The sequence below is a fragment of the Cynocephalus volans genome, chromosome 14 (assembly GCF_027409185.1).
Source record: "Cynocephalus volans isolate mCynVol1 chromosome 14, mCynVol1.pri, whole genome shotgun sequence".
NCBI classification, from domain to species: domain Eukaryota; kingdom Metazoa; phylum Chordata; class Mammalia; order Dermoptera; family Cynocephalidae; genus Cynocephalus; species Cynocephalus volans.
The window spans coordinates 57,764,002-57,790,054 of NC_084473.1; the positions used below are offsets into that span (position 1 = coordinate 57,764,002).

General features: G+C 41.5%; 2 protein-coding genes across 9 annotated transcripts in view; one reads left to right on the forward strand and one right to left on the reverse strand.

Annotated features, from left to right (window-relative positions):
- The first annotated feature begins 3,995 nt into the window (after positions 1 to 3,995).
- LOC134362525 (activator of 90 kDa heat shock protein ATPase homolog 2-like) lies at positions 3,996 to 15,838 on the forward strand. The gene is made up of 8 exons (XM_063077773.1): positions 3,996 to 4,189; positions 4,241 to 4,705; positions 5,762 to 5,952; positions 8,075 to 8,160; positions 12,187 to 12,297; positions 12,693 to 12,794; positions 14,750 to 14,801; positions 14,942 to 15,838. Exons 1-8 carry the CDS (start codon positions 3,996 to 3,998, stop codon positions 14,998 to 15,000), a joined length of 1,260 nt encoding a protein of 419 aa, XP_062933843.1. The 3' UTR covers positions 15,001 to 15,838.
- USP34 (ubiquitin specific peptidase 34) overlaps positions 15,760 to 26,053 on the reverse strand; it is a 226,199-nt gene continuing 215,905 nt past the window's right edge. For 7 of the 8 annotated variants that reach the window (XM_063078358.1, XM_063078359.1, XM_063078357.1 and 4 more), the window contains 5 exons: positions 20,607 to 20,686; positions 18,482 to 18,622; positions 18,233 to 18,376; positions 17,186 to 17,345; positions 15,760 to 16,988 (listed from right to left, as the gene is read on the reverse strand). In XM_063078358.1, the coding sequence (XP_062934428.1) occupies positions 16,381 to 16,988; positions 17,186 to 17,345; positions 18,233 to 18,376; positions 18,482 to 18,622; positions 20,607 to 20,686 (1,133 nt within the window). In that variant the 3' untranslated portion in view covers positions 15,760 to 16,380. The remainder of the gene's footprint in view (positions 16,989 to 17,185; positions 17,346 to 18,232; positions 18,377 to 18,481; positions 18,623 to 20,606; positions 20,687 to 26,053) is intronic. The other variant, XM_063078360.1, reaches the window with a different exon arrangement.

The following is a 26,053-nucleotide window of genomic DNA, read 5'->3' on the forward strand; positions in this document are numbered from 1 at the left end:
TCAAGGGCAAAGAGATTATACTCTACCTTTTGAAGGGAAAAGTGTCAAAAAATGGTGGACCACAATATTCATTTCCATGGTGATCTATCCTTATAAAAGACCATGAGCTCACACCTGTACTTCCAATTCCAATACAATAGAGTTTATTCTAGCTTTACCCCCTCCATGTTCATAACTCCTTTCTCCAGGAATATGAAACCTGGCTCCAATTATGCTCAACTTATTTATTTATTCACTCAATCTCTCTGTTTGTCACTCTTCCACCAAACACAGGGTCCAGTATCCCCAGCTCCAGTGTCATTGACTTAGGTGATTGTTGTGCTAGGAAAGCTTTTTTAAAAAAAACATTTATGACAAAAGGGTGATTTCCTTATAAAGGTATGATGTAGAACATTCAAATGCATAGGAAATTATTTCCTCCGTAGGAATAAGAAAAATATGAATCACCTAGTTTTAAAATGGGCAAAGATAATATGTATAGGCAGAAAAATAAATGACGAAATAAGTTTAAATGCTCACCCTGACTTAGTAATTAAAGAAATCTAAATCAAAACAGTGAGATATGATTCTTCATCTATCAAATTGTCAAATATTAGAAAGATGGATGATACTGGTAGAGGCGCGGAAAAGCATTCTCATTAGATAGAAGGCCAGGGAAGACCACAGAGCTTGAGAGCAAAGATTATTCACAGCATGCTATGTGCTATAGGGGCAGTGTGCTTGGGGAGATGTGCAATAAATTTTAATGGAATTAAATCAAACTGAGGCATAGGCATCAGAATTATAAAAAGAAATTAGAATAGTGACTTCCTCAAAAGCAGAACCTTATTAGCAGCTCACAAGTCTATTGTGATATGAAACTTGCACATCCAAGTCCTAATTTTTCTAGTGCATCTAATAAGAGTCAGTCCTGGATATATACTGTTCAACCTCCTTTTTTAGAGCTAGAGAAAGTGTGGTGGAGTTAGTTGTTTGGAAAAGGTGAAAACAATTTGGGCTTACCTCAGCACACACTGGTAATGGGCAAAAAGACACACTTAAGAGTATTTTGCATTTCTTCCCCCAAAGGCAGTCAGTGTTATTCTCCCTCACTTTGCTGCAGGTAAGGTGCCACCTGAAGTCCAACGTGCCACCTAACTCACCTCCTCTCCCCCTCCCCAAATCAAACCAATCAAAACCAAGGTTGGTATAGAAACATTCATTCTTATCCTTTCTCCTTAGGTTTTCCTATCCCAGGCAGGTTGATCCTTTGGACTCTTCTTCCATTGCTTCTGGGACCTTGTTCCACCACTGTGCCGAATCCCCATCAGCATACGAAAACATTTAAAGGGAAAAGGCAAAATCTCCCTACCCCCATCTCCCCATCTGGCTACTGTCCATTTGTCTCACCCATCCTCACCGAACATTTTGAAAGCACAGTCTCCACCTTCTCACCTCCCATTCATTTGTTAACTGTGACCTGGATTCTGCCCCATCGTTCACTGAAACTGCTCTCTGTAAAAGGCCCAACAACCCCCTTGTTGCCACATCCAAAGAAAAAATGTCTTTATTACCCTACTTGCACTTTTCAATATGTATCAGTGCTGACCACTCCCTCCACCGTGCACCTTGGCTTCCATGATGAGATGCCCGCACAGTTTTCTTCCTCCTCCTTCAGTTGTTCCTTTCCAGGACCCACCCTCCCCTTATATGCTGATCTTTTGCAGAGATGTAACTAAGCCCTTTTCCCGGGTCTCTTCATTCTAGTCTCCAAGGGTGATCCCAACTAACCAAACTGAGAAGTCCTAGACACTGAAGAAAACTTTTTCCTCTCCTACACTCCAATATCTGATCCACTCACACATCCCACTTCCAAAACCCCTGCTGTCTGTCGCTCCCTGTCTACCCTGACAAATCTCCCTCCTTCAGTTTTTATCCCACTCCTGTCCATCGTTCAAATTTTCCTAGGAATGAATGATTTTTCGAAAACACATCTGATCGTGTCATTTCTTCGTTTAGGTCACATCAATGGCTCCCAATTGCCTGTAGAGCAACCTCCAAGCTCCTTAGCAGGGCAAACGAGGCTTCTCACGATCGTGTGCTCCTCCACACTTCTGTGCTCCTGGACACTTGCTGCTCACTCTGCCTGGTCTTCCCTTCCCTCTGTTAGAGCCCAGAGTCCTGCTTACATCAGCACAACACTGCCCCTAGGTGGAATCAAGCACTTTGTTACCTGTGTTCCCAGGGTTCTTTGCATATACCATGAAGATTAATTCACATTGGTCTCCTCCACTAGCCCCTGGACCCGTGTCTAATTCATTTTCGTAGTCACCGCAGCATAGAGCAGAGTTGGACACACAGTAGTGCTCAATCAATGCTGTGATGTAATGTTTACCCGCCCTCGTCATGGATGGTTAGAGAGGATTGGGCCCACTGCTTTTACCCCAGGGATGTCTTGACTCAACCTTGTATTTTGAAAAAAATTTCAGACTTACAAAAGAGTTGCAAGGATAGTGCAGTGAATTCTCAGATACTCTTCACAGGGAGTTACCGCTTGTCAACATTTTGCCACTTGCTTTTTCTATTTTTTCCCCCTGGACTAATTGAGTCAATTGCAGAAATCATAACACTTTGCTCATAAATATTTCCGCATGTATCTCCAATGAACAAGAATATTCTCCTTTGTAACCAAAATACAGTGATCAGAAAATTTAACAGTGATACAATATTATCTAAAATGCAGTCTGAAATGCCATTTAAAATCCCTCAATTATGTCATTTTGAACTGTTTGTGTTGGATCCAGGAGCTAATCTAGAATCATGCATTGCATTTAGTTATCGCATCTCTTCCCTCTTTTTTTGACATTCATGAAATACTTATTTTTAAAGAGTCCAGACCAGATTCATTTTGCAGAATTTCCCTCAATTTGGATTTTTGTGATTGTTTCCTCATGATTAGATTCAGATTAAGCATTTTTGGTAGGAATACTACATAGGGGATGACATATGTTCAGTTTGCTGCATTATTGGTGGTGCTGAATTTGATTATTTGGTTAAGGTGGTCAGTTGCCAGAATTCTCCATTGTAAAGGTAACTTTTTCTTTTTGTAATTAATCACTGAAAAGAGGTGTGATAACTTGATCCTGTGTGAATATCCTCTTCCCCAACAATCTTTTACCCATTGACTCAGTTTTTTTAAAAGACAGATCTTTTAATATGCATTATATTAATTCTAAAGATTTTCATTGTGAAATTATTTTCTGGATCAAATTCTTTAAGGCCAATTTAATTCTTAATCAATTACCTACATAGAATATATTTTCTATTTGCATTTTAATACAGCTATTTCCATTGGGATCAGTTCATTTCATGTATTACATTTTTTTTGTCCATATAAAATGTTGGAGGTTATACCTCCTACCTTTCTTTGTAAGTTTTCTGGTAAGTCTTATTTTCTGCCAGGTTCAAATTATACATATCTAAATCTTACCATGATAAGTAATATTCTTTACAGAATTTGATAAAAGGTGAACAGGTAATCCACAAGAAAATGGTGCCCACTAATTGTCACTCTAATTCATCTCTGATACCTTGTGTTAATTGCCCCTGCCTTTGGTGCAGAAGAGTGTGAAAAATGAAATCAAAATGTCACTTTGTTTTGGGGTCAAGACACTTTGTAGCCGTCCGTTTATAAAACTGCTGCAGTTTTTTAAAAGACAATGTTGGAAAGTGTAGCTCCAGAAAGAAAATGGAGAAAAAATTCTCCACCCGTTAGTTTACTTCACGACGAGCACAGAGCACAGGCAAAGGACAGGTCAGCATAGGGAAAGAGGACAGCCAAGCACTTTCTCCTTTCCACTGTCCTGCCCATTTTCTCTGCTAAATAAATACCCGCATAACCGTCAGTAACATTTTCCAAATAGTCGGTGCAAAGTTGTGCTAGAAGCAGTAAACTAGTGAAAGGACTCATTAACACCCACTTCATTATTGCACAGTGGGTATCAAGCTGCAAGAGTATGCGCTTGCAATCACCTCGCTGCGTTATCTGTAGGGGATTATTACATGAAGAAAACGCAAATATTCCCGAAGTAACCGCGAACTTGGTAGCTCGCGCTGCTCCGTCAGGGGTCGGAAAGGCGAGGGACGTGGCGCCCAGGGAGAACCCAGCGCGCCGACTCTGCACGGCTTTCAGAGAAAACCTGAACGTGCCGTGAGGGCGGTGTCACAGCACACGGGTGTTCCCGTGCCCGGGTCGCGTCAGGTCCGCTGAGGACAGCGAGCGGGCCAAAGGCCGCCGCGCAGCCACTTCCTGCCGGCAGCGCCAGCCCGGCCCCCGCGCGCCTCCGTCACCGGCCGCTTCCAGGCGCTGGAGGGAGGGACTGCGGCCACAGCGGCGGGTCCTGGAGCCGCGGCTCGGCCACTCCCGGCCCCGCACGGGCGAAGCGCGCAGCGGAGCGCGGGGTCGCCGACCCCGGCCTCCCGGAACGCGCAGCGCGGGGGCGGGGCCGGGGGCGGGGATTTCTGGCACTTTCTGGGAGCTGCCAGCGCGGGGCGCCAGGGCTCGGAGGCTGGAAACGCCGGCGACAGAGACGCAGCCGCAGCCGCCTTTCCCTGGTCTCCGGCGAGGCCGCGCCGCCCGCGCCGCCACGGCCAAGTGGGGCCACGGAGACCCGCGCTGGATCGTGGAGGAGCGGGAGGACGCCACCAACGTGAACAACTGGCACTGGTGCGCCGGGGTGCGCGGCTGGCGGCCGGGGGCGCTCCCGGGGCGCGGGGAGTCCCCGCCGGGCTCGTCCGGAGGCGCTGCGGGCTCGGGGGCGCTCGGGGTCGGGATCCCGGCGTCTCCGCTGCCCCGGCCCTCGAGGCGTCCGGCTCCTCTTCCCGAAGGGTGGGCTGAGCCCCGCCGGTGCCTTCTGACACACCTTTTCCACCTGGGCAGTCTCTGACCTCGGGGGCTTCCCTGCGCGCCCCTCCGCGATGTTTCTGGGAGTCACCAGCGAGCTGGAGAGCGCGCGTGTGCGTGTGTCCGGGTGGCTGTGCAGGGGACGCAGCAGGAACTGGGTTCTCAATGCTGCGTCCCCATTGACCGGCCTCCCGCGAGCCCTGCTTTCTACGAGTTTGAAGAAGTTACCCATTTTTTCTGCCCCTCATCCGGAACACGGGGTGATGTCGCCTCCCTCTGCCCCGCCTTTCTTGCTCCCAGGGCCGTGGTATCTCAAGGCCATCAAGATGATGCTGAGGCAGGTCCCCAGGGCAGAGCAAAGCCATCGGCCTGGGAGGGGATGGACTGGCAGAGCACCGGCCCGGGCCTGGGCGGAGCTGCGCTGCATGGTCGCCGCCGACTGCTCTCAGCACCTCTCCCTCCCCTGGGAGGGGAATATTAATTGGGAAGATTGCATGAGATATAATGTATATATGTGAAAACGCTTGATAATTGCTCTTGTCCTGATTCACATTACTTCAATTATTACCACCTTTTCATACGACCCAGACTTTGCCTCTTATTACCAACAGGTGAGATTGCTAAACCCCAAAATAAGCCAGTGTTTTTAAAACAAAGTATTACTTTACATAGTGGATATGATATCTTAAGGAACTGAGCAGGTAAAGAGCAGGTTTGAGAAGCCCGTTTGCAAGTTTGAGGGCGGCAGGTCTCTCAAGGCTGCTCAGGAAGACTCGGGCTGATCTGGGCTGGCCCAGGCATTACCGTGGCAACCAGGCTCGGCAGGTGGCTGCCAACCAGTGCTTCCATTCACGACTGTGCCCTTCTGATCCCTGGCAGGACAGAGCGGGATGTCACCAACTGGTCCAAGGACAAGCTCCGGGAGCTCCTGGTGGGCATCGTTGTGGAGAATGAATCTGGCCGCTGCGAGATCAGTGAGCTGAAGCAGGTGGAAGGAGAGGCTTCCTGCAGCAGCCGCAAAGGAAAGCTGATTTTCTTCTATGAGTGGAACATCAAACTGGGCTGGAAAGGTAACAGGGACCTCAGGGTACTGGTAGGCCTGGAGACAGCCTGGGGGCAGAGTCAGTTCATTCATTGGTCATTCATTCAGCGGGTAGTTTTAGAACTCCTGCTGTGGGCCTGACACTGACTGGCCCCTGAATTGGCATTAGCAGTTCCTAACACTGAGACCACACTCGAGATCCTTGGTCTGGGAAGTTGAGGGCTTTCCTTTCTCCCAGCACTGAAGGCTGTGTAGAGTTCAGTGCTCTCAGCTGGACCCTCTTCTTCCAAGCCCTGTGAACACCGGGATCTCTTGGAGTTGCTGCCTGGAGCACTGTTCCCCTAGGTAGCTACCTGCCTGCTTCAGGGCCATCCTGAGCGAAGCCATCTCTCTCCATCCTGTCAGATTGCAGACCCCTCCCTTGTACTGTCCGTGCTGTATTTTCCCCAAAGCACTGATACCTGGTATACTCCGTATGGTTACTTATTTTTTGTCCAGGCACCCCCTGGCATTCATCAGGGGAGGGATTTTTTTTTTTTTAAATAGCTTTATTGAGGTTTAATCCACATACCCTACAATTTACCCATTTAAAGTGTATAATTCAGTGGTTTTTAGTACATTTGCAGAGTTTTGCACCCATCACCACAATCAATTTTAGAACATTTCATCACCTGAAAAAGGAGTCTTGTACCCATTAGCAGTCACTCCACATTTCCCTCTTCCCCAGGCCCCAGGCAGCCAGCACTAACCTACTTTCTGTCTATGGATTTGCATCTGGACATTTCATACAAATGGAGTCATACATTATGTGGTGTTTGGTGTTTGGCTTCCTTTACTTCATTATGTTTTCAAGGTTTATCTGTGTTGCAGAATGTATCAGCACTTCATTCCTTTATACAGCTGATTGACATTCCACGTGTGGATGTGCCACGTTTTTATCCATTTATCAGTTAGTGGGCACTTCAGTTTCCACTTTTTGGGTCTTTTGGTTAAATTCTCCTTTGGTGCTTAACTCCTGGCTGGGCAGACAGTACAAGCTTAAAAAATATTTGTTGTAAAAACCACAATGTGGGTGGGGCCGGCCCCGTGCTTCACTCGGGACAGTGCGGTGATGATAGCGCCGAGGCCGCGGGTTCGGATCCTATATAGGGGTGGCCGGTGCGCTCACTGGCTGAGCGTGGAGCAGACCACACCGAGCCTTACTGGTCAAAAAAACCCCCACAATGTGGAAACACAGGGAAAGGCGAGGAGAAGTGAGGGAGAGATCTGGTTCTGGAGGATTATGCTGTGTTAAAGTTTGGGTCTCAGCCCAGAAGTCAGCCCTGTTCTTGAGAATTTGTGTTAGGATGCAGCCCAGGAAACTGGCCTTGGGCCTCTGCCCTGGTGGCTGCCTTGCTAGTGAAGGCCAGGCCAGAGTCCAGGGAGGTATTCAGCAAGTATCTAAAGCATTCCCACCCTTTCCTAGGCGCAGTATCTCCGGTTAGGTGCTGGCCCTCAGTGGCTGCTGCTGGCTGGATCGTAACAGGCTCAGCCTCTGTGCCCCTGTCCCCCAGGACAGGGCTCTAGGACCCTGAGGATCCTCATGAGCTTGTGTCTCTTCAGTCTCCCTTTGCCTGAAGCAACAACTAGGTCCTTTGCAGGATAGGGCCCAGCCACTGCTGGGCAGCAGCCAGGGGACAGGCTGCAAAGACTCACCTGACCCCTTGTACTGTTGTTTGTGAGGGGCGAGTACCAGAGGTTGCAGGTGAGATCCGCAGGGGAGGAGGCAGCACTCTAGTCCTGCAGGAACTCGAGCTGCATGGAGTCCACACAGAACTTCCCCAAGCCGTGGCCTCCCTCTCCTCACTCTTCCCAGGATCAGAAGTCAGTGTCCCCTTCTGTCCTCCCATCCATTTTGTGACTTCTCCTCCCCTTCAAGATAGCCCGAGAACAGTACAGGACAAGAAGAGAAACCTGGGTAACAGACTGACTGACTCCAGCCTCGGTTCCTTGTGCTGTCCTTGGCCTGGGCCCACCCCAAACTCAGCTGCCCACGTCTGATAGGGGTGCAGAGCCCTGTGCAGGAGGGCGGGCTAGTCAGGGAGGCGTGGCAGTTTGGCATGAAACCTATTGTGACTTTGTAATTGAAGAACCTGTTTTGCTCATTTTAGGTACAATTAAAGGATCTGGTGGGAAGCACAAGGGACTGATTGAAATACCCAACCTTTCTGAAGAGAATGAAGTAGATGACACTGAGGTATCAGATACAGTTTCTTTCTTTTTTTCTTAAATCAAGCTTCTGCTATAGACATCGGGCATTTGAAAAACTGTTTTTCAGACTGGATTCCTGTGTGGTCCTGGTGGATTGTGGAGGGCTTATTTGCCAGGAAGGATTGCTTTACTGTGGGGTAGGTGTGGCGTGTGGGCCCAGAGTGGTGTGGAAGGAAGAGGAAGTCCCAGGAAGCCACGGACCCCCCCACGAACCAGGTGGGGGTCCTGGGCAGGTGACTGCCCCCTCCATAGCTGCCTTATCTGTGAAAAGGGGCTAATTGATCGTTCAGGGTGATGTCAGGTTAAATGTGGCAATGTGTGACTTGCATGTCTTGGTAAATTTGATTTTGTGTCTCTCCCACTGCGTCTTTGCTATTTCCCTTTTCCTTTTTTTTTTTTTTTTTTCCAACACCCTATTTCCCTTTTCTAATGAACATCCTCCACCTTTAGCTGTGATCTTCCTTGGTCATATCTCGTGGTGTTTCGTAAACTAACTAGTTAGTATGTGTTACTTGTGACTAGCTCTCCTAGTTCTCAGAGCCTCAGGTAACTTCCCTACGTGGCTTGCAGTTAAGTGCCTTCTTTAAACTGGCAGCGTGGCTGTGGGAACGAGACCGTTTGTACAGCAGACACATTTTCCAAACCAAGATAGTCTGACCAAGGTTCCTTTTAAATTTGTGAGTGTATTTAATGTGAAGGCTTTCAAAGACACAAGAACGAAATCATAATGAGCAGCATGTCTTGTGACTCCCCTTTATCGATGGTTATAAAATGCCACAACAATGGGGCTGTCTCAGATGTGTCTTCAGACATGTGGCCGCTATACTCAGGGGCTGGGACTTCACTTTGCCATATTCAGATCCATCTGCTGAGAAGCTTTTCAACAGCACATTGAACTAGTCTTAAAGATTTCATCGCTCCGTAGCATCACAGAACAAACTCTAGATTCAGACTGGGGCCTGAGATCTGCTCAGCTGAGTCATTGGGACTGTAAATGATGTTAATCCAGTGCCTCTTTTCCTCTGAGGACACCACAGAGGCGTCCCCAGAGCACTCTGCGCCTCCCTCCCGGCCCGTTCCTTCCTCCTTCCCTCAGCCTCTCTCTTTCTTCCACTCTTCCTCTCCCTTTCCCAGTTGTCCCTGCCAAAAAAGCATGTCGCCTAAGGCCACGTTATGTGGGAGCTTGATCTTCCTAATAACAGTGGCTTTGGGGTTCTAGACCAGCGCTGTTCAATATAAATGTAACACAAGCCCCATATACAATTTAAAGTTTTCTAGTAGCCATATTTAATAAGTTAAGTTAAAAGGAACAGGTGAAATTAATTTTAATATATTTTAGTTAACCCAGTATCTAAGAAAATAATTTTAACATATAATTAATATAAAAATTATTAATGAGGTGTTTTACATTCTTTTTGGAGTCAAGTGTGTATCGTTTCACACAGCACATCTCAGTTCAGACTAGCCACATTTCAAGTTCTCAGTAGCCATGTGTGGCTAGTGGCTACTATACTGGACAGCACATTTCTAGACCCTGATAAAAGCCATGGACCATGTTAATAATATTCATATACATACACACACACAATTCTCTGTGCCAATTAAGGGGTTCACATTCTATGAAGTTCATTTAAGATTTGGCCACCAATCCCGTCAGTGGACCCTGGATTAAAAACCCTTACATCCTTTCCAGCTATATAAAGAAATCTGTCACCTCACTTACATCCACGTCTCCCCTCCCCCACCATCACAGTTCTCTCATCTGTATGGCCCAATGTCATAAGACTACATCAAACCAGATTTTTCTTAGGTTTGTAGTTTTCTGATTTATAGGTGAACGTGAGTAAAAAGAAAGGAGATGGGGATATACTGAAGGATCTTATGAAAACTGCAGGCACCGCCAAGGTCAGGGAGGCCCTTGGAGATTACCTGAATGCACTTAAGACGGGTAAAGAAGGCATTCCTTGTGAACCTGAGGGTCCCTTTTCTATTTACCCAATTTATGCTCTGCTCTGCGGTCTGGATTCCTAGGATAGGCTGTTGTCTAAGGCCAGAAACAACTCTTTATACTGCAGAATAAGTTGTAGTCTGGAAGTTGAGAGAAGACCATAATTAGTGATCATCAAGATTGTACACAGCATGAACTATTTTGTCTACAGAATTGTTAATAGTTTTCAGGAATGATAATGATTTGATCAGTTGTTTGTGTAATTACTTGTTTAATGTCTGTCTTCCTGCTAGACGGTAAACTCCATGAGGGCATGGGAGGTGTCTGTCTTGTTCACTGCTGTATCTCCAGCATCTAGTACAATGCCTGCCAATAGTAGGCGCTTAATAAATCTTTGTGGAATGAATGAGTGAATGAAAGCAACTGTAGGTATTACAGGGGTAGTTGGGATATGCCTAGATAATCCCTGTGCTGCATGGAAGGTGAGGTTACTGTCTTCTTCCCTCAATTAGAGAAGTTACCAGCCAGGCAGAATGGCCAGCAGGGCCTGTGTTTCTTCACCTCGTCCTTGGACCCTGCTACCTGAGTACCTGTGTGTTGGCATAGATGGGTTTGGGGTTGCCATTCCTCCCGTGAGACCACACACACGTGTGTCTGGCTCACAGGCGTGAGTGCTGTGAGGACAAGCACGGGAGGTGGTGATGGAGCAGCGCGCAAGCGTCTGGTGTTGACGGTAGGCGAGGGCCACAAAGCTGTAAGTAGTTAATTGTATAAAACTTAGCTATTTGGAAAATAACTTTTTAAAATTTTGCTGTTTTATCAAGAACTTGATAAAAGGTGAGGCATTTAAAAACAGAATAAAAGCATTTGTTGGGCTGAGCCCGTGGCGCACTCGGTAGCGTGCTGCGCTAGCAGCGCGGCGACGCTCCCGCCGCCGCGGGTTCAGATCCTATATAAGGATGATCGGTGCACTCCCTGGCTGAGTGCCGGTCACCGGAAAAAAAAAAAAAAAAAAAAAAAAAAAAAGCATTTGTTGCCATGGAACTGCTGTTGTTAATCATCAGTAGTTTTACATGTAAAAACATGAAACAATCTTAAAATTATCAAAATACTATAGGAATTCTTTTTATAAATATCAGTTCCTTATATGCTGTTTTGGGTTTTCTACCTTTCTCTTTGTGCTTAAAAGAAAAAAGCTCTTTATTTAAACCATTTCCCACGTTTCTTTGTAGAATTTACAATGGGGATGATTTTACCAACGAAAACTGTGGCAACCCAGGAATTGACAGTTAAAAGGAAACTGAGTGAGAATACCTCGCAGGTATGACCTTTGGTGGCCAAAGTGTAGGGAGGGGAAAAGGACATGCTTGAAGAGGGTGAGTCACAGCTCCAAACAGCCTCTCGCTGATGGAGAACTGAGGAGGACAGTGAGTAGGGCATTCACTCACCCCTGCGTCCTCTGTGAGCCTTTAAAATCTGCCATTTTGTTGTGGAAATGATAAAATGAGACCTTTTTGTGTGAAACCGAATTTAATTCAAGATTGTTCTAAGGGCAGTGTTCTTTGGTAGGCAACAGATTAGAAAACCAGGTGACTTTGAGGTTCATATACCACAATGAAGAACCTTCTCTCCTGACTTTAGGATCGGGAGGTTTTAGATACTGTGCTTGCTGTCAGGGAGCAGGTGTGTGTGTGTGATTGACACCCTTTAGCTGTAAGCGCAGTTGTCTTTCCTCTGCCCACCTTTATAACCTCTGGGCCATATTTGCCTGACTTAGGATGGGGGCGTTCAGCCATAGCCTGGGAATGGAATGGAACAGAAGAGCCCATAGGAACAATGAGCTCTGTTTCCAAAGTAACGACCAGGAATGAGCTGTTTCCAAAGTAATGACCAGGACTGGTAGTGCTAAAAAGGCTTTTCATGATGCTTTCATGTGTGAGTGTCTGAAAGGGATAGAATCTGGGACATTTTGGTGTTTTACTGAGAAGATTGACTTTTCAGATGCAAGCAGCTTTATCTCCTGGTGTTAATTATCCTCTGAAACCTCTTCTCTTCTCGAGGTAGGCCTCATCTCCAGTGGCACTGGGTGTAAGGATTCCTACTGTGGCTCTGCACACGACTGGACTGTTTGACACAAGTGTAGAGCAGCTGTACAGCATCTTTACCGTGAGAGATGTAAGTAGCTCCCTCAGCTACTATCTTACATGCTGACGTTGGGAAAAAATATGCTGCAAATAACAGGAGTGGTTTTTGGTTTCCCTCACGGTCTTGTTTTTGATTAAAGGGGTCTGGGATGGTGGTGATGGAAAAGTCTGAGAGTAGCTTCTTAGTAATTTGAGGGGGAAAAGATTTGCATTCTGGGGGACTACGTCAGCATTCAGGGGATGCATGAATTAAATCTTCTCTCTGGGAAGAGAATGCTTTTGTTTTATGTTCTATAAGTAAAAACCGTGTCTAGGATCAAAAATCTAACCGACCACACCACAGTAATTGTTATATTATGTACTTTAGATTAAAAAGGCAATAGAGTATACTGGAATAACATGTCTCTGAATGTTTTGCTTGATTAGTTGGTGCAAGAATTTTTTAAGTCTCCTGCTGTATTAGAAGCTGAAAAGGGAGGGAAATTCCAAATGTTTCATGGGAACATCACTGGTGAATATATAGATTTGGTAAGTAATGTCGGGTTAAGGAAGTAAGCTGGGACTCTCTTCCTTTGGTTAATATTGCTTTTATTGTACATGCCATTTTTGGGGTTATTTTTTGGCTGCTGGGAGGTAAGGAAATCTCAATCCTTGACCTTGGTGTTACAACACTGTGCTCTAACCAACTCAGCTAACTGTCCAGCCACTGTCCATGCTGTTTGTAGTTTGTTTTGGGTTTTTACATATAACAGCCCATATATGTGAACTTTATAAAGTTGGTTGTACAGCAAATTTAAAAGTATTACGTATATGAGGGGACTTCAAAAATGTTGTGGAAAAATGGAATTAAAAGATAAAAATTAAAAACATAAACTTTATTTCCCAAATAAGCTCCATCAGGTTCAAGACACGTGTAAGTGATGATACCAGCCATTTAGTCCATCCCTAAAGAATCAAGAGTCCTGGGAATTTAACCATGTCAGTGTAGTCTTTCTAACATTATTAACTGAAGAAAATGGGGGTGCCCTTTAAAGATTTTTTAAGATGAGGAAGCAAAAAAGTTAGAAGGAGCCAAATGAGGACTGGAAGGTAGATACCTATGATTTCCCATTGAATCTCTTGCAAAACTGCCCTTGTTTGATGAGAGGAATGAGCAGGAGCATTGCTGGATGGAGGACCCTGGTGAAGCTTTCCTTTGTTTCTCTGCTTAATCTTTGGCTTTCTCAAGACACTCTCATAATAAGATGTGATCATTCTTTGGCCTCCAGAAAGTCAACAAGGAAAATGCCTTGAGCATCCCCAAAAATTGTGCCATGACCTTTGTTCCTGATCGATCTGCTTTTGCTTTGATTGGGCCACTTCCACCTCTTGGTAGCCATGGCTTTGATTGTGCTCTGTCTTCAGGATCATACTGGTAAAGCCATTTTCAGCTCCTTTTATAGTTCTTCAAAGAAATATTTCCAAATCTTGATCCCACTTGGCTCTGCTCTTGCCTGCATCTGATCTGCGTGTACCCATTGAATGGGAAGTTTTGGCACCCACCCAGTGGAAAGTTTGCTCAACTGTAATTTTTCATCAGAATCATTAAGCTGAACCAATTGTCTATGGTGTTGGCTATTGTTTCTCTTGTCATTGATCCTCTTCAATTAGGGCACAAACAAGATTAATTTTTTCCTCACAAATTGATGAAGATGGTCTGCCGCTTCATCTTCAACATCATCTCATCCCTTTTTAAAATGAATTACTGACTTGTAAACTGCCGATTTGTCTGGGGCATTGTCCCCGTAAACTTCTCTTAAAACATCAGTGATCTCACCACTCTTCCAGTCAAGCTTCACCATCAATTTGGTATCTGTTCTTGTTTCAATTTTAGCAGAATTCATGTTGCTCTGATAGGGAGGGGCTCTTTTCAAACTGACGTCTTATCCTATTTAGCGCCTCAAAGATTCTGTTCAGACATGTTGTAACAAGTGAGTATGAGTTTATTTTGGTGCCAAAAAAATGGAAATCCATGCAGTTTTTTCCTATGTATTTTCCACGGACTTTTTGAAGACCCTTTGTAGTGTATCTACATAAGTATACAGAGTAATGTAGAGATGAAGCCTTAGTTACACAGTAATTGTGCAGATGCTTATGATTTTAAGTGAGCATAAATCTTCCCACCTCTTGGTCTAGAAAATTCCAAGTTTTGTGCCCCTCTAGTTCTGCCACCTAAATCATGAGGGTCTGCATGGCCAAATGTCACCTCTGTACTAGTTACCATTATTACTGCACTTCCATCCTTGATGTTATAAGAAAGAATTTGGCAATAAAGACAACTGTCAATTATTATCAATGGTGCTGGCATATAAACTGGAAGATAGGACTATTTGTTGTTCATGATTCTTCTAATCCTTTTAACGAAAGGACTTATTTTTCTATATTGTGTTGTACTGTGAGAAGTTGTTTTAAAAGATGCAGTGGAATTTCCCCTTTATTTTCAGTTAACAAATAAAAAGATCGTCATGAAGTGGAGATGTAGGAACTGGCCAGAAGGTATGTTATTAGTGCCCTTTGTGTATAAATGTCCCAAAATACTAAAGCTGGATTTTTCTTCCACTATGAATAGTAAGTAGTATTTATGGATAAATTTTCATTTTCATAATGCAGTAATAAGGTTCCAATTTTTCTTTCAGAACACTATGCAACAGTTGCACTGAATTTTGTACCTACTCTTGGGCAAACGGAATTATAATTGGACTGTAAAGGAGTTCCTGTCTGTAAAGAAGACAATATGAAATTCTGTTGGCAGAAGCAGCACTTTGAAGAAATAAAAGGTTTACTGTAGCTGACCACTCTAAATGGTTAATTAGATTTCATAAGGGCATTCATTACTTTTTTGTAAACAGAAAAAAGTGTCATGTTTACTTCTCTATTCTTCCTTTAAAAGAGAACAAAACCTCTTATTTTATATTGGATGAAATCCATGAACCTATATAGAATTTAAAGCATTGTTTGACTCTAACTAGACTCTGCATTGAGTTAAAAATAGCAAGCAACCTGAAGTTAGGTATTAACCTCACTTTCCATAGATGTTCCTCTGGTGTCCTTGAGTGCAGATGGTTGTTGAAGTTTCCCAAGCTAAAGCCTGTCCTAGAGCAAGCTTACCATCAGCTGTAGTTTTAGTTTAAGATGACAAAAAAGTAAATGGCACGTTATTACTATTCCTTTATTTTACTTTAGGGTTTTTAGTCTTAGGTAGTAAAACAATGGCATGTTGTATCTAAAAGCATGTTGAAGTGCGGGCTGGTGGGCTGTATTGTTACACCTCTCTGCCATCCTTGGTTGGCAGTGCAGCAGTTGTGCACTTGGACTGAGAAGTGTATGGGGCTAAGTCCTCATGAAATAGAATATAATGGATAATTATAAGTGCTTTCCTGCCCCCCCCCTCATGGTTTTCTCATTACTTTCTACTTTCATCTGAGAAGACTGAAGCAACGTATGTAAACAAATAAAAAGTCATCACAATCAGTTTAATTAAGTGCACAGAATAGCAATCAGTCATGTCAATAAAAATAAAACAATTATTTTTACATCAAGTGTGCTTTATTTCCTCCACAGGTATTCTGTTAAATAAAGCACCATTTATATACTGCCAGGCCACAGCTAAAGAGGATTCTTTACAGAATCAAATTTCTTGTGGTTGTTCCGTATACAAGTAAACTTAATTTTGATAATAAGAACCACAGCGATCGGAGGCAATCTGCCTCTATTATAAGGTACAAAACTGGCACAGAGGACACCATATTATACACAGTAAAAATGCTGTAAGTTTAAATTACATTGTACAGGGCCAGGGAACCCTGTTCTTCCCAGACAGCCATATTAAATGAAAGCCACTACAGTGAACTCTTAATTACATAAAACATATCCATTATCTGATTGCCCTTTAGAAAGTATACTGAAGATGCAAGTTTTTTCATCTGGAGTTCTGCCTGACCAAGAATTAAGCCTATAAATCTATCTTGCCATTCAAGCAGAGAGCACTGGACAAACTGAAGCACAAAAACAAATAAGCAAAACTTATACAAACAGCATGGGAGGGGACTTAAAAGTAGACATGCTACATCTAATGTCAAGAAGCAGCTTGGTTTCCTTTGCCAGATATCCTTGTGACCACATGGATTGTAGATTCAATGGTCCTACACAGGGTATCTAAAATGTCGTGCTGCTGCATGTGACTAAAGAGTCCTCTGGAATGGCCACAACTCAGTGATAAAGCAGCCTCAGGGTCCTGGGAAGGCAAAGCTTGACCATCACAGCTTCTCAAGTCAGCTAAGTCAGACAGAACTGCAGAGATAGAAGTAGAAGGGAACTCGGATTCTTCCTCAGCCAGGGTAGAATCCTTGGAACAGTGGAGGTCTTTAAATTCTTTACAATCTTCAAATCTACCATTGTTGGACTGTTCTTCTGCATGCTGTGACCTGGTATTTGACATGTCTTCTGAAAACGAAGATGGAACTTCCATTTGGTATTCTTTAACAGAACTATTTTCAGGGGAAGGAAGATCTTGCTCAGTTCCTGGATCGATAATTGAGGAGTCTCTTGTCTCATTGTCTGAAGTGCTAGTTGGGGTCAGGACCTCCCTGGTTTCTGTTTTCATGTCGCTGATGCAGCTGTCTACAGCCTGCTCCTCATCACTGCTCACACGCCGCCTTTTAATAGGAGTCGCCCCTTCATCATCTGTGTAAACATCAAAATGGAAACTTCTCTGAAAAGGAGTCATTAAGATCACATTGGGGGTGGTTGTGGGAAATCAATTTTGTTTTTAGCATTTATATTTAGGAGGTTCAACTGAACATACAGCTATTTATAAAGTTACATCAAGTATGTCTTCCCTTCCACCCACAAAGGTAATGATATTTGTCCGTAAGGCTAACCTTTAGTTTTCCTTTCTTTGGCTTCTTGCTCTTGGAGTGAGTTTCTCTGTTGCAGACAAGTCTTGCATTTGCTTAAAAGCTCTTGCAGAGTTGGAATTAGAGCTGGGTTTAATTGTTTGGGAGTGTGTACTGACAGGAGCAAAGCAAGTGCCCTCAGGTCCTATAAAAACCCAGATAAGAACATCTTAAATTCTTAAGCCAACATTTTGACATCACTGTTTATAATTAAATGCAGATGTTTACTTGCCCAGGAATCTATTTTGGTTGCTCTGGCATTTTTATAATAAAAATGCTAAAACCAGAAAGCCGGCATTATACTACTGTATTTCATTAGTTCTAAGTCACTTATGCCCACAAGTCAGACCAAAGACTCAAATAGTGCTTTCTGAAAATGGTAAAGGGAAAAAAAGAAGACTTACACCAGAACTAAACAGACTTTAAAAACACCTTGAATGATCCATGAGAAATTTAGGTCTTACTAATACAAAAATCAGTTTCTCAAGGTAATTTCTGATGGATGCCACAAATAGTAAAGTCTTCCTCACTTAGCTTTGTAATCTGTTCTGGCTTATAAGCATCTTGTTACTTGGGAGGCTGCTGCTGAACAATGTTTTAGCACGTTTCTAGGGAATTCCGTCATATGACATGGCTATCATGGTAGTCTATACAATACAACTAACTCTAGTTTGAACTTTATAATCAATAGATCATTAATCTGATTGTTTCAGTTACTTAGAGGCATAGACAATAACAGAAACATAACTAATGATTCCAAAAATATAAACAAGTAGAGATAAAGGGAATGTCTCTTAGCAGTCTTATTGCCCTTAGCATTTAATGACATTAGCTGATGACTTCTAAGATGTAGAAGGTGAGTACTATATACATACAAGGCATAGTGAACACATATTTAAAATATTTTTATCATACATAACTTTTAGAGTTTGAATAGTAAGTTAAAGCTAAGTTAGTAAAATCATTGAAGGCCAAACAGTTGATCTGAGGAAAGTTTAGAAGTATGTGCCTACTCCTATGCACAATTCTTACCCCATTTAAAGAAGCACTTGCTTTGGAAATTTCAACTCGGTTGGTGAAATCAGATTGTAGGTTCTGGTACTGGTTTATCAAGTTTGTAATAAGGGTGCTGATCAAATTGGCACAGTTTGCTTCAGAAAACACTTGACTTTGAACCTAAAAAAGAAGATTTAAAAAAAAATCTCCAAAAGACCAACATAATGAAAACACAACCATCAACTAATCGGAAGCAACACAATGAGTTTCCAAAGAAGTACATACCTTTAGAAGGAAATGTGTCATGAATGTGTAGACAATATTGTTGTTTAGAAAAGTCCTTTCATCCATTAGGATACATTTAATATATTCTGCGAAAACGGGATCTTCACACAAAAGCTTGATGCAATTTTTTGACATAGCAGACTGAAGTGGGGAGAAGAAGCACTGATGGTTGAGCAATGAAATAACTGGGGACTTAAAACACACTGCGTATGACGGACATCTGAAGTCATTTTAAAAATCCTACTTGAAAAGCCACTTCTAACTAAGACAAACAATTATAGCAAGTGTCCTCCCAATAGATTAAAATATTACTAATTTGGACTCTAGGTGAGTGCTGGGGATGATCCTGAATGGCAAAACTGAACAAAAATGTTTTAAAAGAAAAGCAGGTTTATTATCCAGCATTGAGAGAGTTGACAAGAACTGGAAAAATAAGGCTAATAAAGGATAGTATGAGAATGTTTTCAGGGGACCAATTAGTGGATAATTAATAGGTAACCAAACCACATATAGAGAAAAGACAAACTTTAAGAGTTAAAATAAATTTATTCTCAAACGGTTTAAACTTTACTGTATGATCTTATTAACAATAGGTAATGTGTTTGGTAAATACCTTTTCCTCCCCATAAACATTGCAAAGGTAAACAGTAAACCTCTTTTCCTAATTATATCACACAGAATTAGTGGGTCCCAATATATGGAAATTTTACTAGAATTTGGTTTTCCTGTTTTCAAATGGTCATGGCTCTTAAACACAAGTAGTATGTCTTTAAGCAGATATACTCCCTAGATTATTTATATATGTATTAATCAGAGATCATTTATTTATATGGAAAAGGACTTTTTAAAACATAAGAAAAATTTTACATAATCTATACATGTGAATACTAAAATGTTTTATTAAAGTAAGGTCACCCATGATAGGAACTGAGTAGGACCAGAACCCACGTCTTCAGATCCTTAGCACCAGGAAAATCTGCCTTAGTCTACCAGTCACACCTTCTGCCTACTACCTGTGCTTTTTACATAGGATGGCTGCCTCTATATGCTGAAAGATTTGGAAGCCTTAAATAGTTTGGCTTTGTTTTAAGGGAAATCTGGGGGGATGGTGAATTCTTTGAAAAGCAGCCAAGCAAAGGAAGTGTGGAGTGCAGAAGTAGATGAAGCAATAGGTGGTGGCCGAGTACAGAACCCAAAGCAACTACCCAAACTGGGAAGAATGAAAAGAGCAATAGCAGCAGCAGAGAGGGAAAAAAGCAGGAATATGCTCCAATTTACTGAACAGATCACTCAGCTCAAAAATCAACCAGTAAGTCAATTTTCGGAAGGCCTGCCAGTACTAAGTCATGTGAGCTAAATGAGATCGATTCCTACTGTAGAAAAAGTAACATTTCAGGGAATAGGGATGACTGAGGTAAGGTCTCTATACTTGAGGAGCTCACATTTTGGGAAAAGGAGATAGAGAAGCATAACCATTATAGTTCAATGTGACACCCATCTAATAGGAAAATGTACAGAGCACTACTGCCTGGTAGGAGGCTGGACCAGACACAAAGTACTTTCAGAAACTACATTGTGGGTAAAGGTCTGTGCCCGAGGAAGGTTAGCAAACTCATCTCTTCTTCAGGGGTAGGACAGATGCAACCAGGCAGGAAATTAATAGTTTTTTCAGGGTTTAAAGGAATAGCAATGCTTTATGCCTGATCCAAGGAATGAGGCAAATCTTAAGAGTGATCTTGCTTCTTCCCCTCTCTTCCCAGTTCTTCCTTTATAACTTAACAAGCATTATTATAGTGGCATGTGCCTTCTTTCCCCCAATGTCTCCCTGTTTAGGATTTTGCCCACAAATGTTAATACTGACCTATAAACAAGAAATTCAGTTATAAACAGCTTATCTGAAATAGCCTTTGTGATACAATCTACTGAAGTAAAGAAAAAACTCGAAGGGAAACTAGATGCCCAATGTTTAATAGCTAATATTTCCATTAACCATGTTTTACCTATCAAGATTCTAAAATATCTCCTATTTTCAGCCAGTTAATTTTCAACCCATTGTTCCTAAAATTACTGACTACTTGGTCAGATGAGATAAAAGACCAAATCATCTAAAACTCATGCTCTTTACCTGAGTCTGGCATAGCTCAGTCCAAAGTTTGGGGAACAGTGCAAGATGAAGTGGCAAACCTTCATAGGCAACTAGGACACCTAATATTTGAAAAGAAATCAGAACAGATTATAATTATAAATTACACTATTGAGGCACTAAACTCTGCAGGTACAATATTATAGCTATTTCTGGTTATAAATATGCGTTGTTTTTTTTTTTTTTTTACATTTTTTACAAATATATCAAGGCCTTAAAGGGGAAGAATTCATTCCAGTGTTGTAACCAGTGAAGTAATTTAGAATACAGTACTTTGAATTTATATCCTGTACCTCATTCCCTTAAGGATCTGAGGCAACTTAAACCAACTCTTCTTTCTTGAATATTAGAACTTTATCTGGGAAAATTAAATAAAGGTAACTGCAACTGGTTCCAAGGCTTTCTTGGATTAAGGGACTACTCTGCATGTTAGATAATTTTCATGGAATACTAGACTTTGGGGGGAGGAGGGAAGAGGTCAAAAAGATGTGTAGAACTAGAAAACATCATTCCTTCCTCTTTCACCTTGTTTTTCCAAAGATAGGGAGAATTATCTTTGTGGGCCATTTAAGTAAACAATGCTCCAAGTCTACCAGTTTCTAGCTTTCTCCCCAGGATCTTTTGCCTGGACCACATTTGGCACTGTGTCAGAGTCCTATGTGGAACCTCTGATTTTAATCTCTCCTCTTGACTATTCCAGAAGTCGAATATGTCTGTAAGAGATTTGTCCCCTTACCCTCCACTATCCTACCTCTCAATCAAAGTATAGAAGTTGCAATACCACGGTCTTAAATAAATTTCTCATCCTCCACATCCCCCCACATCCAGGGAAAGTATAATTATGGAGAAGGAGAAATATAATATAAGCTATCCTTCTCCAGTTAAAAAAATATTATGAGTTAGGCCAAGAGTTGGTTAACTCTTTCTGTAAAGGGCCAAATAGTAAGTATTTTAGTCTTTGTGACCATTTGATCTCTTTTGCAACTACTTGAATCTGCTGAGGTAGTGTGAAAGCAGCCATAGATGACACTAAATGAATGGATGTGGCTGCCTTTCAATAAAACTATTTATAAACACTAAAATTTGAATCTCATAATTTTCATGTATCACAAAATACTAATCTACTTCAGTTTTTTTAAAAAATGTGAAACCTGTTCTTAGCTAGCAGGTAGCCACTGGTTATACAAAAACAAGGCAATACATGGTTATAGTTTGCCAACTCCTGGGTTAGACCAAGGATTTGATAAACTCTTAAAAAGGCAAGTCAAAGAGTTCCTATGCTCCCACTGGGTTCCTGTATTGTAATTATCCATAAAAACTAGAGAAGGGGTTGGCAAACTATGGCTATTAGGTCAAATCTGACCCACAGTCAATTTTTACATGGCCCTGTGAGCTAAAAATGCCTATATATTTTTAAAACATAGTAAAAAACCCAAAAAACAGCCAACTATTAGTAATATGTAAGAGATCATACGTAGCCTGCAAAGTGCAAAATATTTAGTGTCCAGTTCTATGCATAAGAAGTCGGCCAGCCCCTGAAGCAGATGCTGCTCTGATATAACCTTCTCATGGGAAAGCGGACTGTGTACTGTAAGTTTCTCTAGTCTGCATTTTTTCCCCCTCAATTATTCCCCAAAGTAAAACCATTCTTATTCCTATTGTCTACAACTAAAAAGGCCAGCGCTACCACAACAAACAAAAATTACCACGGAAGCCCTTTTTATGACCTAAAATCACTTCCAAGTGGTATTCTGATACAATAATCTCTGTTTTATAAGTAAAAAAGGAAATAAACATTTACTGGCATCTACTGTGCTAGGTACGTCAGATAACCACATTTAATTTTTGCATCAACTTTGGGAAGTATATTTTATCCTCACTTTCTTCCTTTTTTTTTTTAAATGAGGAAATTAGGCTGGGAGTTTATATAATCTGCTCAAATTCATCCCAAAGTCAGTCAGTAATATAGTTAAGAGTCTACCCCTGATTTATCTGCTTCTAAAGCCCATAATCTTTTCAATAATCAGTGTTTTCCCAAACTTCAGTCATTCATGTATCATTTTTACAATTTTCTTTACATCTGCCCATTACCTGAACCACTGGTTACTTAATACTTTTCTTTAGATTCACATAGAGAGGCTAATACTACATTAGCCTTATCTTAGGCAATATAACATCTAGGAAATCATCAGTTGGATGTACTAGTTTGTAACAACCATACAAATTTATTAATATAAAAATTATTTTCCCTGGACCATCTTGTGTAGTCCACTCTGGAAATCACTGTGCCAACGTGGTAAGCTTACGACACCTCTTTAACAGTCCTCTCAGAGCCACACCCACTTAGGAAGGAAGGCCATCCTTTCAGAGCAATATAGTTTCAGTTTCTTTCTAGCATCTTCACAAAACATCGGGGATTAGGAGCCCTTCCGCTCTGTAACTCAAGTTAGAGGCCAAAGCCCTCCTATTCCACACTTTCCTCCTCCAATACCCTTTGGGTGTCTCACTTAGTAGGTGCAAAAAACACCAAAATTCTCACGCACATGTCTAAATTCTGCCTCAGTAAACAGGACGGGTACATCTAAAACATATGGCTTCTACACCACTTATCTTTCTTTATCCTGTGACTTCAGGCATCCTCAGCAAGGTCCATACTCTACCCCATCCCCACCCATGAAGGAACTAGTATACAAAAATTAAAAACAGTTCCAAACGTATCCTTTCCTTGTTAGTAACATCTTATACTGTAGAAGCTGCTGGGTGTGTTATTAAAAGAAAAATATTTTAAAAACTGCTTTTGTAGGTAAAATAATACTTGAGATTATTTTGTGTTACTATGATTGCTGTGAAGATGAAATATTTCATATGTATATTTACTAGTTATGTTTTCTCCTATCTGAATTGTATTATGATTCTCTGTCTAGTTTTCTGTAAGAGTGTTTATCCCATCCAAGCATTAATCAGGGGAAATGGTGGCTTTAGCCAATGAATGACTATTGCTCTACTGTGAGATTGAATTAAGACATCTTGGCCTAAGAATATCACACATGTAATTTGTCTAATTCCTCTTGTTCTGACTTCATACCTCCTAAGCAACCTACTGTTGTTTCCTATCTACGTAGGTTAGGGAATGATGATGGTCCTACCATGAATATTCAGATCCCTGTGCCAGTTCTTCCTTTTTGTAAATTAACAAACTGGAAATCAACTTTGGAATTACAAATATGTCTACTAAATGTGATAACTATGTTTTAGCCTAGCATAAATGGATTTGCTCTTGGTGGGCTGGTAAAAGCTGGCTTCTGATTTGCACTGGATACCTGGCACTGGTCTCATCTGCAGTATGCTCACTCTATGAAGCCTTTTGGGAAACAGCTAACCAGTTATTTCCCCAGTCAATACTACCCTGATATCACTAAGAGATGAACGAAGCATGAATCAGAGCTCTGCTTTCTATAATTTGAATTTTTACCTGATTACTTTTGCCAATTATACTAAAATCTTAATTCCAGAGATTCTGATGATTTTGGATTTTCTAGGTACATCATAATGTTACTAGCAAAAAAATCAATTTGTTTACTATCACTTATTAATGCATTAAAAGACAATTTTCAAAAACAATGTTAAATAATAAAGGTAATAAAGAAGTCCTTGTTTTGTCCCTGAAAATGAAAAGTATTTAATTAAACAGTGATGAAATCTAGGGTTTATTTAATTTTATTTGAACATCCCATTGTTGATTCTGCATGTGAACTATGTTACCTAAAAAAATGGTATGATTTAGAGCTTGCAGTGCCAGTTCTCTGTATTACTTAAAAAATTTTTACAATTACAAAACCAATGCATGATCACTACAAATAATTTAAGCTTTACAGATATATTTAACCTAGAAAATAAAAACACCCCATAATTTCATCCTTATACAGTTAGAATGTAATCTTCTTTTTTCCTGTGCATGTACTAAGAGTGATTTGCCTCTTGTTTATAAAAACATGGTTATATTCTGCATACTGTTTTCCAATTTTTTTTTCCATGTAATTCAAGGAACATTCTTGTTTGAAAGTCTATATAACACTATTATGATTTACTTAACTGGGCTCCTGTTGATGAATATTTGGGTTATTACCAGTTTTTACCCACTACAAATGACATGAAAATAAACATCCTCTGTATGCTGTTGTACATACTTATGAATAGAGTAGAGTAGCTTCCTAGATCTGGTATTGTTGGGTCAAAGGCATGAACATTCTAAATTTTAACTGATAATGCCAAATTGCCTCCCCAAATTGACTCTGACTAGGCATTCCATTTTAAGATCTCTTCTTTCCCCAAACTGTTTAAGTATGGATATCACCTAAACTTTATCTCATACTTAAAAAAAAAAAAAAAAAAAAAAATACACACACACACACACACACACACACACACACACACACAAATTGTTATTGTTTGCTTTCTTTTGTTAGTGAGGCTGGGCAATTTCTCATATGGTTACCAAACATTTATGAGGGCGGCGGGGGGGGGGGGGGGGGGGGAGTCCTTTGCTGATTTTGCTTAATGTTCTTCACCATTTCACCAAATACTAAAAACTGCCTACTGGCAATATTCGCCATTTATCTGTTAAGTATGCAAACACTTTTCCTGTTAGCTGTTTATGTTTTAATTCAACTTACGGCATTTTTCACCATGTAGTATTTTTGATTTTTATGTAGTAAAAATTTTCAATTTATTTTATTTCTGGGTTTTGTGTCCCAGTTAATATGGTCTTTCAAATCTCTAGGTGGTATTCATATAGTCCCATGTTTTTCACATTTTTTAATATTTCATGTGGTCCCATGTTGTTTAATATTTCAAAGATTTGTTTTCACAATTGAATCTCTAATCCTCCTGGAACTTGCTTTGGTCTAAGGAGTAGAGTAGTATTAAAGACTTGCTTTCCCCCCAGAGAGCTATAACCAATGACCCGAATGCCACCTACTGTCCACTGATTTGAAATGTCATCTTTGTCATCTATGCGACCCTCCTGTATTTCTGTCTGCTGGAGATGTTTTTCCACTGTTCTGCCCATGTTACTTCTATACCTGCACCACATGGTTTTAATCATTACAACTGATGAGGGTTAAGGGCTCTGAAACCAGCACATCCTCAGTAGAAAGTTTGGACATAATTTTGCCCTGGCTCACAGCTGAGCAACACTGCATCCCTGAACCCCATGGCGGGGTGGTGAGGGACTCATTAAATACTTAACTATTAACATCCTACTAGTACCCTACTGTTAGGCAGGCTACTTAACTGTTTGGATACGTATGTCATACATTATGACATACCTAACCAATAGTTTTCTAAAATGCAAAAAAAAATAATCCCTAAGTGAACCTGTGCAGTTTAAACCCATGTTGTTCAAGGGTTTGCACTTGTGTAAGAAAGGG